Source organism: Myotis myotis, unplaced genomic scaffold, assembly GCF_014108235.1.
Source record: "Myotis myotis isolate mMyoMyo1 unplaced genomic scaffold, mMyoMyo1.p scaffold_m19_p_3, whole genome shotgun sequence".
Taxonomy (NCBI): Eukaryota; Metazoa; Chordata; class Mammalia; order Chiroptera; family Vespertilionidae; genus Myotis; species Myotis myotis.
Genome location: NW_023416335.1, coordinates 27303344 through 27317906, shown reverse-complemented (window position 1 = coordinate 27317906; position 14563 = coordinate 27303344). Strand labels below are relative to the sequence as shown.

Here is a 14563-nt window from a genome sequence, read left to right as displayed (position 1 = left end):
AATACCACATACGGTTGGTTCTGCTATTGTGCGTGTTTTTAAAACTTATTACGGCATCATTGATAATTAGGAAACTTTGAGTGTTAACACAAATTTCATGATTATTTTAAGGGCAATTTCTTCCATGAGAAACTAGGTGAAAATAGTAACCCAGCCACACAGGAATCCACAAATTGCACACAGAGACACATCTCAAACCACCAGCTGCCTTAATCCATCATCATGCGTGTCAGCAACCACAACTTTCTGTTCCACTTCAGACAAGCCTCCTTTGGCCCATGTCCACAAGCCTACATTAGGGGTCTTTCAAGGCAAATACCACATTTATTCTAGAATTTATATATTATTTGACAATTTAATATGTGTTTAAAACTGTGCTACAACTTCAATGAAGTTCTTATACACTTTTTTATTTAACACCACTGATAAGAATTTTTAGTGTGATGCCCCCTTCATTCTACCTTTTGTCAAAAGTTCTATGGTTTTTACTCTGTGGTTTTAGCATGGTGATTGTTTTAGGAACACACATTGCATTATAGCAGAACTAACTGTACTATGGGTACATATACAAGTAACTTGTTTCATTAAAATTGTTAGCACCATAGTTAGTTTCATGTAATCATGCAAAGCAACAGAACATATAATACTGTGTTGCAAGGAAAACTGGACTAAGACTTAGGAGACCTAGTCCTAACTTTGCCGTAAACTTGATATTGCTAGTAAATTTGAATAAGTGATTTGACCCTGCTGAGTTTCACACTATTAAAAATGGGATAACAATTTTCCATTAACCAAATACAGTTCTGCCAAAAAACGAGATAATTGGTTTTTAAGCACTGTACAAAATATCCACAGCATTCGAATAAAGTGTGGTAGCATTACCGTTAAGGGAAAACAGTAATCACAAGGGGAAAAACAGTAATTGGGTGTTCATGCTTCATAAATCCAAGTCTGACAATCGAGTAGCATTCCTTACTTCATGGTAGGTGTCCTCGAGCTCCCCATCGTATATCCAACGGTAAAGGAAGCTCAGGACAGGATGAGACACTAAGCTGAGAATGTGTTGCACCAGGGACCTCATGTATGGATCTCCCGTTTTCGTGTAAGCATGGACAGCTGAGGCCAGCTCACCTCCTTTCCTTCCTGAGGGGGAATACATGAAAAACACCCAAATTTAGACTCAGAGTAGAAACCAGTAACTTAACACTAACCAAAATGGTCAAGTAATGAAGATAAAGTATGTTTGTTTTCTTGATACCACTTTGGACATAGAAGCAGCAATAAACATGTCATGGATCAAGAGCCAAGAGAGCAAGAGTCTTCCCCTGGCTTTACATGGGTCAGAGCGAGTCACTCAACTCTCCATGATCCCTACAGAGTTTTTTAGTAGTAAAAACTTGACTTGTTATATGATTCAGAACATGATTTTTCAACGTTTTTGACTGAGAAACATATTAAGATTCACACTTTATACTGCAATCCAGTATACAAATAATATAAATATATATATGTTTACAAAACAATACTTACACTTTAATTAACAGTTTCTATTTTCTTCCTTTTCTCTTGTGATATAATATGCTAATCTCAACTTCCTAAAAACACTACACTACACTGAGATTACAGTCCCCTGTATCCTGGGGGCATAGCTCAATATAATGAATTGGGAGTGGCAAAAATCAAGTCCAAAAATATAAGCACGTGAAGAATTTCTTATGTTAAGAATTCAGGAATTTATTAGACTGTTGAAAGATTTTAAGAGAGGGACTAAGGTGATCTGATTTTAATAAGATTCTTCATGCATACACAAAAATGGAGGTGGATGAGACTGAGGACAGAGTCAGTGAGCAGGTTATTACAATAGCACAGAGAGAATAAAGAGCAGGATTCAAACAGAATCCTGTTTGAGGACACTGATTTGGGAGAGGCAGTGATTTGAGACCTATGAAGGTGTTAGAGGTATCAGGATTTTAGTGGCTAACTGGATATTGAAACAGATGTGGGGGAGAGGGGACTGGGAGGAGAATAAAGGTAGAGGAGGCAGGGCACTGACGGTATGATGAACTTGGACTTAGACATGCTGAAGTTAAGGTCTTTACGAATCATCCAATAGGAGAACAGCGTCGAACACTGATCCATGAACTACGAGCAGATGACTGGCATCTCACATCTCACAGTCGTAATAATCTCAAGAGGTACAGACTATTAGTGCCCCAATGTCACAAATGAGAAAAAAAAAGAGAGAGATTTTTGGCCGTGGTAGTACAAAGAATAAGAAAAAAGGTCCAGCCGAAACCGGTTTGGCTCGGTGGATAGAGCGTCGGCCTGCGGACTGAAAGGTCCCAGGTTCGATTCCGGTCAAGGGCATGTACCTGGGTTGCGGGCACATCCCCAGTAGGAGATGTGCAGGAGGCAGCTGATCGATGTTTCTCTCTCATCGATGTTTCTAACTCTCTATCTCTCTCCCTTCCTCTCTGTAAAAAATCAATAAAATATATTAAAAAAAAAAAAAAAGAAAAAAGGTCCAGAAGGCAACTAGAAACACAAACCGAGAGTCCAGGAGAGAACTAAGCCAGACATACAAACATGGGAACTTGTAACATATAGCTAAACATTCCTACATAATCTCAGGAGGAATGAAACTCTAGAAAAGCCTTCTGGCTAAGAGTCAAGTAAAAGAGAAATATAGATAAACAGCTATAAAACAGATACAAAAGAACAGGCACAAAAATAAACCCAGATGACATTCCCTATATCCTGCTTTGAGATGAAGCAGGTCCATCAGATGCAAAACAACCTTGGCAATGGTCCACCAGGGCCGCAAGAGTCTTCAGTCTTATCTTGGGATCATATGTCCAAACCAGGAGGCGACGGAGTGTCAAGCTACTTTCAAGGCCCAAATTCACACCCTGATCATCCTCTAACTGTAGCTAAAAAATAATAAAGATATAATGTGTAAGTACAGGTCACTAAATATGTCAACCATTTCTTAATCCAGGTAAAGTAAATATGGAGAGAGGTTTATTCTCATAAAAACGAAGCAAAAGTTTCCCTCTGAAAGAACAATAGTTTGCCCTAACCGGTTTGGCTCGGTGGGTAGAGCGTTGGCCTGCGGACTGAAAGGTCCCAGGTTCGATTCCGGTCAAGGGCTTGTACCTTGGTTGCAGGCACATCCCTAGTGGGAGGTGTGCAGGAGGCAGCTGATTGATGTTCCTCTCTCACTGATGTTTCCAGCTATCTATCCCTCTCCCTTCCACTCTGTGAAAAATCAATAAAATATATTAAAAAGAAAGAAAAGTGTTCAAACTCAAAAAAAAGAACAATAGTTCCTTCAAACTACAAGTGATTTGTTTAAATGGTAGACAGGACCCTAAAATTAGCAATTAACTGCCTATAGGAAAACAGTGAAACTTTATAGATATCCAGACCTCACAAACAGTATTAACAAACAGATTTTTATCTTATAAAAGTAATATGTAAAAAACTTTAAAGTTCTATGTAACTATCATTTTGTAACACTTCAAATCATGAAGAAATTCAAGTAAAAATAAGGTATTTACCTGGGAGTGTAAAACTGAGAGTAATCGGTAGTATTCTTTGAGTTCTTGGTGCAAGGCAGCACAAAAGCTCTGTGCAGAAAGGGGTAAGTATAATTAAAGCACAACATAATCTTTACACACAACAGTCATTATACATCAACTCATTTGAACTGCACAAGCACAATGCTTTAAGACAGTGGTTCTCAACCTTGGCTGCACATTAGAATCACCTGGGAATCTTTTTCAAATTCTGATTTCTGGGCCTCATCCTCCGGAAATTCTGTTTGTTATGGGGTGGGGCCACAACATTAGTAACAAAGAAACAGAATTTCTGGAGGATGGGGCCCAGAAATCAGAATTTTAAAAAGATTCTCAGGTGATTTTAATGTGCAGCCAAGGTTGAGAACCACTGCTTTAAGACAAAGTTCAGGTGTTCTGCGTGCCTTATATTCTCTTTCTATCAACGGTCTTTTGGCAGGTTTAACCTCCACAATATATAGTATATTTAAATATTTAAATAATGATAGGGAAGTGTTGTCCCTTAGCATGAACTTTACAGAAGAGAAAAGAAATAAAAACAACAAAGTATGTTTTTCATAAAGCTAAAAGTATATTCACTTTAGATAATGATTCTTTATTTTTAAATTATGCCCCTTCTAAATTTATAGCATTAAAATGTAATTCTTTTATGCTCTTAATTGAAAAAAATTTTTAATTGCCAACTTAATGCCAATTTTCATCCAGTGTTTTTTGGTTTGCACTGCTCATTTTTCTCATCCATATTATTAAAAATGTTTTTGTATCTCTCCAATCTTAAATGCTAAAAAGGTTTCAAATCAGAAGCTGTAAGGAGGATCTTCACATAGCCCTGTGACAAGAACTTTTTGGAATGACCTGTGGGATGTAAACCCAGGGATACTCAATGGGAAGCTCTGGTTTCCGAGACAGCCTAGAACAGAACTTGCAAAGGATAAAACCTGTTTTCTCTAAGTATCACTCTCTACACTTTTCTGCTTATTTTAAGGCAATACATAATCAGTCATCTATTAAGTTTATTTTTACTGTATTTTTTGTGGATTTTTATCTATTATAAACATTTCCTCCCTTATAAACTATAAAAATTTTACAAAACTTTATATACAAATTTTGCAGACTCAAAGGAATACTTCAATAGTCAGCTAAGTGACGTTTACAGATAAAACAACATGGCATCTTTTCAGGCATAACCTCACTTTTTCCAAAAACCCCATCCCAGTGTCTAAGACAGAAAGACATGTGCACAAACACATAAAAGTAAAAAACCAAACTGCTGATCAGTAGAAATAAATCATAATTCATCATGTAGAACATAAATATACAGAGGAGTATACAAATCAGCATATAAGAACTCTCCCACCAAAATAAAAGAATTACAATCTGAGCATTTCAGAATCCTGTGTATTCAACACGAAAGGTTTTGATTTGACTGAAGTTGTTCTCATCTTGGTTTATTATAGAGCAAATGTAAGATGCATACTTAGGAATCAATATCTTCCTTTAAAAATAAAATCTGTTCTATTTAGAATGTCTAGAGCCAGGACACTTCTGAGAGTAAGAGGGGACTAATAATAATTACTCTGGACCAACAGGCACAAATTAGTATTACCCATGCTAACTGCAACAAATGACCACTCCAAAAGAGCACTCAATGATTCTTCTAATAAGCTAAACCACTACTTCTTCAGTGCCCAGGTAGTACAGAAATTGAGAGTGGAATGCAAAGAACTACAGAGTAGAAATTACATATCATATTCTGATCCCATATCTGCCTCTACTAGTCAAGACAACATGGACAACTCAATTAAACTTTCTGAAATTCAACTTTTATATCTGTAAAATGGGGACAATTACATTTGCCCTGCTAATTTTAGAGGGCTGTTATTCAAAGTAAATATGAGAGAAAAGGCTTTTAAATACAGCAATATAAAATACTATATGACATTACTGTAGTGATTAGCAATTTGCTTAATAGAACATCTATGTAATAGTTATTTAACTTTCCTGTATTCATTGTGGGTTTGTTTTATTTCATATCTAATAAGTTGACTAGGCTATATCAGTGGAATTTGCATTCATGAGAGAATGATATTAAGATATGATAAAATGGTCCCTTCTGAAAAGAGTGCAACAACTCACAGAAATCAAAGCATGCAGCTGGGAGGGATGGCCAATGAGCTCAACTGGCTTGCAAATTCCATTTATCATTAAAACCTTCAGGAGGAGTCCTGAAGGCCTTGCTACTCATCTGTGTTACAATGAGAGGAAAGGGTCCCTGACCCATCTCGCCAATTCTCTACACTGGTGAATGGTATTAACAGCAGTGCTAGCCTCGGGAAAACAGCTTTCTAGGCACTGTCTCCTAATGCTAACCACCTTGGAGATTATCTTCATTTTACCTAATATCATCACCTCCCTTCTACATACACAAAAATTAAGGCCAAGGGGAGGTAACTTGTGCCAGATGACATAACTATTAAAAGGTGAAGCCATCATGACCCCTGGGCAGTCTCACTTTAAAGCCACGCTCCTAATCACCAGCCACATCGCTGTGTTGTGCTGTGCTGTCTTGCAGTTTACTTCAGCTCTCTCTCTCCCCCTCAATAATTTTTTGAGACTTCATTAGAAATAATTACTGCTCAAAAATCAATTTGAGGGCAAAATCCTATGCTGCTTAACCATTAAAGGAGTTGGCTGCCTCCTGTCAGGATCCAGAGGACCAATTAGACACTGCTCTAGCTGTGACCATTCAGGTCAACAGCAGCAGCTGGTTTCCCTCTAACTTCTGGAGCATTCCCAATCCAGTCTCACTGTGCTGCCCAGGGCACACACAGCAGCTGGGAGTGTCTCAGTTCACAGGCCTGTGTCCCAGCAGGACCCCCTCAGAGAGCTGTGTCCACTGGGAGCCCCTCTTCCAACATACTGTATTCTGATAACCCCAACATGTTCTCTCTGCTCCCAAGTTTTACCTCTGTTTTAACTAGTGTTTATATCAGTGATGGCGAACCTATGACACGCGTGTCAGAGGTGACACGCGAACTCATTTTTTTGGTTGATTTTTCTTTGTTAAATGGCATTTAAATATATAAAATAAATATCAAAAATATAAGTCTTTGTTTCACTATGGTTGCAAATATCAAAAAATTACTACATGTGACACGGCACCAGAGTTAAGTTAGGGCTTTTCAAAATGCTGACACGCCGAGCTCAAAAGGTTCGCCATCACTGGTTTATATTCTTTTGCTTTTGTAGTCCTCCAATAGCTATGGAAACAATGTGCTATATTTGATTATCTTTGTCAATACCTACTGTGATTTCTATTTTCTTGAATGGATCATGACTGATACAGTAGACATTACCAAAGTTTCTTTACTTAAGAAGAACCCTCTTAAGAATTATTTTCATAAGATTTTAAGTGGATTAAGCATTTCCCAAAGTGAATGGCATTCCAAACGTTCTAGTAATAATGAACATACCTGACCTACAAGTCCAAATGAACGGTCTAGACTCCTCTGGTCCGTGTACTTTCTGATTTTATTGTGTAACCATCCCAGCTCAGCAAGTCTGGCTGTCGTATCCCTCAAAGATTTATTCAGGTTTGCCTAAAAAGTAAATATCAAGAGTTAAAAATTAACACTAGAATTTTAATTATTATTTTTCTCAACCATTTGTACTTTTAATATGATTCTTGGGCTTCGACATATTTAATTTAAAAATAACTAATATGCCATCATTAAAGTGAGAACAATGAGATTCTGAAAAACAAAAGCCTCAAGTGACAGTCAGAGAAGTAAAACACCTCTGAGTAAATGTTAAGATTGAGCAGCATCACCCCAAGGAGTGACTGGTCAGGGTCCCCAAGCATGGCAGGGACAGTCTGTGATGTCAGTCACCTTGTGAAATAGCTGAGAGTCAAGAAGAACACACCATCAACAAGAAGGGGCTGTGGAAAAGGCAGATTCTAGAATGTGAAGGAAAAGCAAGCCAAGGCACCTTATCTGGAAGCCAATATCCAGCAGCAGAGATGCCAAGCCATATCCTGTCCCTCAGGTACCTCCGACATCACCATCACGAGATACAGAAATCAACTTAGGGGGACTGCATCAGTGAAAACAAGACAGAAATGCAAGGGAAAGGATGCAAAAGGATAGGAAAGACTGACCAAGGGCCTTGTAACAAGACTACCTAAGTCACAAACTGCACAGGGAAATATAAACAAGAATTTAATAGTGCAACTTGATTAGTACATACAATTTTGTTTTTTGGTCTTTTTGTTAATTCTGACCCTTGGATATTTTTCCTTTGATTTTTAGGGAGAATGGAAGAGAGAGGGAAAGACAGAGAGAAAGATCAATATGAGAAAAATACATCAATTGGTTGCCTCCTGCACATGCCTCAACAAGGACCTGGAGGGGTAAGAACCTGCAACCAAGGTATATGCCCTTGACCAGAATCAAACCCAAGACCCTTTGGTCTGCAGGCCGATGCTCTATCCACTGAGCAAAACCAGCTGGGGGGGAGGAGGGGGTACACACAATTCTGTAAGTCCAGCCCTCATTACCACAATAACACCTCACAAATTAATAGCTCCTATTTGGTCTTAATCACATTTATCTCTCTCTCTTTTTTTTTAATATCTTAGAAGGGGTTTTAGTTACTGTACCTTTCCCTCTGCTTTGTAACAATTCTCAGTGTTGTTCATCTTGATGATTTTGCCATCTATGCCCTGGAATACGTACAAAATGTCTCTGACAAGGGCTGCCTCGGTAACTTCTGAAGTACCTGTAAAATGATTTTTATAAGAGAGCAATTACTGAAAAACACATTTTTTAAATGAAATGAATTTTATGACACAATTAGTTCCAGATTATATATTTGCATTCAGGACAAAAATTTAAAACTAAGTAAACAAGCTTAAAATGGAAAAGAGAGCATGAAATTATTAGAAACAAGAATTTTCTGAAAAAAATATGGAGATCACAAAGTCCTCATACAGAAGTCTTTTCAAAGGACAATGCAACATGTGGAAACTTAATATATAATCAAAGAGCAGCACAAATCAATCACAAAGGGATGAATAATTATTTCATAGATGGTGTTTGGAAAAACTGGCTTACTATACAGCAAGTGTACCAATGTTTGTCCATTCCCAATACAGCAGGAAAGTTATTTATAATTTCCAGAAACCTTGGAACAAAAGCTAAGTCAGAACTTAGGTGTTACTCAAAAGCAATGCCCGGATACCCACTATATCAGTGATAGGAGAAACTTAATCAGAGTACACAGTCAGAGATCAACACTCTCAGAACGAGGGCAGCACAGTCAGAATATACAGTCAGAGATCAGCACTCTCAGAACCCAGAAAGCACAGTCAGAACAGGTTTGTATTTCAGTCGTAGGGAAAATATTCTGTAAATATCAATTACATCAATTTGCTAGTAGTATAGCTCAACCCTTACTTATCATTATTGACCATTTTTATCTACTTTTTCCATCAATTACTGAGAGACAGGTTGAACTTTCCAACTGTAATTATGGATTTGTCTGGTTTTTTTGCAGTTCGTTCAGTTGTTCTTTGTGCATCTGAAGCTCTGTCAGTAGGTGAATATATATATATATTTAGGAGCATTATTTCTTCCCAAACAACTGATTCTTTTATTGTTATGAAATGTCCTGTCCTTTCTAACACTCCTGCCACTATCGACTTTAATAATATAGTCACCCATCTTTTTCCTAGTTAGTGTTTATAAGAGGTATTCTTTTCATCCCTTTACTTTTAACCTATTTGTGTCCCTATATTTAAAATGTCTCTTTTTTCTTTAAATATTTTGAAAAAAGTATCTATCCCCATGAGTTTAATGTAATTACCAATATGCTTGCATTTAAATGTACCTTATTCTGGTATGTTTTTTATTTATCCCACCGTTTTCTTCCTTTGTACTTCTTCTGCTCTTTTGGATTAATCAAGTACATTTTTAAGTCCTTTTACCTCTTAGCTTTGTATAGAACACAGATTTGAAGGCACTGATTAGGGATCAGGTGTCATAGCAAACAAAAATAAAGAAGCAGAGAAGGGCACTCTGACTCCGTCTAGGCCAGTGGTTCTCAACCTTCTGGCCCTTTAAATACAGTTCCTCATGTTGTGACCCAACCATAAAATTATTTTCGTTGCTACTTCATAACTGTAATGTTGCTACTGTTATGAATCGTAATGTAAGTATCTGATATACAGGATGGTCTTAGGCGACCCCTGTGAAAGGGTCGTTTGACCCCACAGGTTCAGAACCGCTGGTCTAGGCACTAGCTTCTGCACCCAAGAGCACACACCTGTCACATGTCACAGGACAGCTAGAGGCTGGTAAGTGCAGCTACACGGGGACAGGCCAAGCTGTGTATGAATGTCCTCACAAGTCTAAAAGGCACAGCTCATCCTCCCATCCTACACAAGGATAGAAAATAGCTAGAGGAATTTCAGAATCAGTAGATTATGAACCAATAATAAAACCCATTCTTCTATTTTTTAGGATAATAATGTTCCAAATATCGCTATTTGTGTGTTCTCATGTAAGAAATTCAAACTTTCTTTGGAATCTAACAGAACTTTAAAATTCAATGAGGCATTTAATTAACCCACCAAATAAATCTTCAACTAGGTTCTTCAACATTCTAGGCACTATGCTAGTTACTAGCACAGTGAACAAGACAGAAATGCCCCTCCTTCATGGAACTTGGACTTGTGGTGGAAGGTGGTCACTTTTACCAGGGGGCCTAATCCAGCCCCCTTTCTCAGGAAGAAAATCAGAATAAAAAGATAAGGGGACTGTGACAAGAAAGGGGAGAGAGGTCCAGACAGAGAAAAACACTAAGACAATGACCCAAAAAGTGGATGACGCTGGTGAATACAAGGTAGGGTAACATGGGGTGACAAAACCAAACTTCCCAAGTATCACAGACAATATTTATGATTCTGAATTTCATCATGAGAACCAGAAACCACTCAGAAGTTATGATCAGTATTTTAAAACAAGTGAAGCATAAATTCTAAATGTTCAAAAAAAAGCTACATTAAAATATATCCTTACTCACCACCTGCATCCCAATCTCTCCTTGGCCTTGTCACATTGCGAGAAACAGTGTTGGGTATACCTTTTGAGGTAGTGGTTTGTAAAGAAGGCTGGTTTCCAGTTAAAGCCCATGCTAGGCGCGACCCCAACTGTTGTCGAAGACAGTCTCCTACTCCTGGAGCTTGATGAGACTGTCTAAAAAAAGAAAAGCGCATTTTATATCTTCAAATACCCAGGCTAGTCAATGAAGAGACAAAAACACTTCCAGAAAGTGTTCTTATATGACTACATTGAATTATATAATCTTATAAATCTGAGACAGGTGAATGACTTAACCATATCCAAATATAACAACAATGATCAATCCAAAGTCTCCTTGGGATCCTTAGCTGGCATTCAAGCTCTTACTGCCACCTCCACACATATTTCCCATTAAAACCAAAATCTATTTGACTTTTCTTTACAAACATATAACATACACTACTCCTCTAAAACCACTTTGAAATTCATTACTAATTTTAACTTCAATATTTTTTAAAAATATATTTTTATTGATTTCAGAGAGGAAAGGAGAGAGAGATAGATAGAAACATCAGTGGTGAGAGAGAATCATTTATCGGCTACTTCCTGCACACCCCATAGTGGGGATCCAACCCACAACCTGGGATGTACCCTGACCAGGAATCGAACCATGATCTCCTGGTTCATAGGTCAATGTTCAACTACTGAGCCACACCGGCTGGGCTTAACTTCAATATTAACACCATTTCATCCACTCAACATTTATTGAGCACAGGAGTGATAAAACTTGGACTATGTCTCTCTTCCCTGACCTCATTTGTCTCCCAGCCTTCACGGTGCTCAATAGGAAAAGAAAAACCTAATTTATAATTAATTGTTTAAATGTACAAACAGCCGAAACCGGTTTGGCTCAGTGGATAGAGCGTCGGCCTGCGGACTGAAAGGTCCCAGGTTCGATTCCGGTCAAGGGCATGTACCTTGGTTGCGAGCACACCTCCAGTAGGAGATGTGCAGGAGGCAGCTGATCGATGTTTCTCTCATCCATGTTTCTAACTCTCTATCTCTCTCCCTTCCTCTCTGTAAAAAATCAATAAAATATATTAAAAAAAATACATTTTAAATGTACAAACAAAATCTAAGGAAAAAACACATCCAAGGTCTAAAAGTTAACTTTTAATAATTGGGAGACTATGTCAAAGATGCTCTTTGAAGATCTAAGAACATGACAGCTGATTTCCAATGACATATGTTTTGAAAACTGCAACAAAATTATCACTTCCTGAGACTAAAAATGCAAAAACAAAAATTTCAACAATGCCACTGCTTCCTCTAAGTGGCAGAGCTGATTTATTACTGGTAAAATACTAGTGGGTCCATCTATAATCCACTGATGAAGTAAGAGAGAAAAGCAAAAACCGAAACAGCTCTTACATTTTTCTATTTTCAATGGGGAAAATAACTACCAAAACTATGTCTTAGAATACAGTTCTAAATTTAAGAGAAAAATTCTAAAAAACCACTTTAGTTCAAAGTTCTCTACAAAGTTTTTTTTTTCATATCATGACAATAATTATTTCAAATTTTAAGGTGAAAAAATGAGAAAGTGTCTACTCTTTTAACCAGGATACAAGTTTGAGATTAAACTTATAGAATGTGTAATGCTGTCTTTCTAGAACTCTAGACTCCATTTATAATCCATGTGTATGGTACATTCTATTTTCTAATAACTTGAACATAATTTTATTAAGTCAACAATGATTTATAATTATATTATGCTCATGTGGAAAACATCATTTGATGGTGAATCCTTGGTCACTATTCTTCTGGTATTTTATAATAGTCTACTTTAATACGATTTCCAGGAATGAACTGTGCATTGAAATGTGTATGTAAAAATAAACAACCAAAGTTCTAAGTCCATTAGTACACTTTGAAATTCTGGTATCTGCTGTATTCTCAACCATAAATTCTATATTTCTGCAAAATGTAATTAGATGTAACAGCAGGTTAAGCTGCAAAGTATTGTGTGTTCCGTAGTTTCTCATCTTAATTCACTTGTACTTTAAGATGCCATAATTCTTAGTTTGAAGATCTCGAATCTGAGGAGACAGCTTTATTTTAATTTACATTTACTCAAAATAACTCAATGAAGAGAATCGCATACATCAATTAAGGGGACAATGTTCACTGATAGATAAATATGAGAATGTAGCAAGAGAAATGTCAATCAGTTACCTCAAAGTGGAAGGCTCTGCACATCATGCTTGTGAACTAATATGCATTTGCATTAATAGCTTGAGTTGGCCAAAAATCTACAGTCAACTAAGATTAGAAGTGGAAAGAATTCCCATCTGAAACTGAGTATTTAGGGAGAGTAATATCCAAATACCAAACATATCAGACACAGTGCCTACAACATTTCCAACACATACTCGTACAAGCTTCTAAAGGTAGTTTCAGTGAACACAAAATGCCTGATTAAATCCTGAGGACTTTCCTATTTCTACTATTTCAGGGATCAATCATGTAGACTTGATTTACCCTGGAACAGATTGTGGTGTAGGGGTCGGGCCATTTAGGGCATACATGCTGATACTGCTGATGCCGCTGCTTCCCATACTGCCAGAGCTCTGTGCTGACTGGGTGCTGCGATCCTGGTAGTTCAATGGGAGAGTCTGAGGCCGGGCATAGTAGTACGGAGTTGAGTGAGCATCTCTTGGTAATGCTTGGGCAAATAACGTGGCATAGCTAGAAACCTGAAAATAAATTAAAATGTATTAAGTATATGGAGATATAAAATTACAGAACACTTTTCCCAAATCAACAAAGATAATGTGTGTTTAGATTTTAGATCTATTTCTGTAACTGAATTTTGCACTTATCAGACAATAAATTAGTTGTTATACTTTTGAAATATGCCAGAACTGATACCGTTTTACAAGTTTTCTGAACAATAAAACTCCTATGCGATGTGAGAACTAAACACTTTATTCAGAATCCATGCAAACTAAAACTCTCATTACTCAAATTTTTTAAGTTTGGCAATCTTTTATAATGAAAGAATGCTCATTACTCAGAATAAGATTTTAGATATAAATATGACTCTTTCATCCATACTCTTCAACTTTTAAGCACTCAAATTTCTGTAGTAGAGCATTTTTTTCATTGATTTTTTTTCTTTTTAGAGAGAGAGACAAAGGGCTAGGGATAGAGAGATAGAAACATCAATGAGGGAGGAAGTCATAATATTTTTTTTCATTGATTTTTTTTTTTTTTTTTTAGAGAGAGAGAATGTAGTAGAGCATTTTATTGTAACAAGCACGCTGGCACATGGAGCAGCCAAATTGCTTTTTCAAACAGTGCACAGGTCAAAAATTGAACCTGTATGACAACAAAGTTTTCACTGGTATAACTAATTAATGTTCATAATGATATCTAAAAACACAAAAAAGTTATAAAAGGTCTCCTAACTCAAAGAATTACGCAGCTATGCTGATACTAATAACGTCACAACAGTAAAAAATTTGAAAACTGCTAGTGTATGCTCTATTTTAATTGAACATTGTTATATTCAAATAACAATTTTGCAAAACATCTTAAGAAAACAGAACGATTAAAATTATCCTTTTAAAAAAAAAGGGGAAAAAAATCTCTTAGCCTTCCATGACTGCCCAAAATACAAGATCAGCTTGTTTTACTCATACTATTTTCTTAAGTATAACAGCCCAATTTCTATAAAAATTTGGCATAACTGTCCCAACCACAAATGGAAAGTGTCCTTTATAAAGGTATTGAGCTGGTAAAATATAGCTTCTCACCTTGTTTGGCTGTCTGCGTGGATCTTCACTAAGGCTTAGCAAGAGGTAGAGAATTGACCATTTATTTTTCAAAACTCCCTGTTTA

At 36.9% G+C, this 14563-nt stretch overlaps 1 protein-coding gene across 4 annotated transcripts in view; it reads right to left on the bottom strand.

The window, feature by feature from the left end:
• TUBGCP3 (tubulin gamma complex associated protein 3) overlaps positions 1–14563 on the bottom strand; it is a 93528-nt gene that overhangs the window by 61656 nt on the left and 17309 nt on the right. For 3 of the 4 annotated variants that reach the window (XM_036297523.1, XM_036297521.1, XM_036297519.1), the window contains exons 4-11: positions 14479–14556; positions 13202–13416; positions 10662–10834; positions 8239–8357; positions 7052–7177; positions 3561–3629; positions 2798–2930; positions 977–1143 (exon numbers count right to left, since the gene is read on the bottom strand). In XM_036297523.1, the coding sequence (XP_036153416.1) occupies positions 977–1143; positions 2798–2930; positions 3561–3629; positions 7052–7177; positions 8239–8357; positions 10662–10834; positions 13202–13416; positions 14479–14556 (1080 nt within the window). The remainder of the gene's footprint in view (positions 1–976; positions 1144–2797; positions 2931–3560; positions 3630–7051; positions 7178–8238; positions 8358–10661; positions 10835–13201; positions 13417–14478; positions 14557–14563) is intronic. The other variant, XM_036297520.1, reaches the window with a different exon arrangement.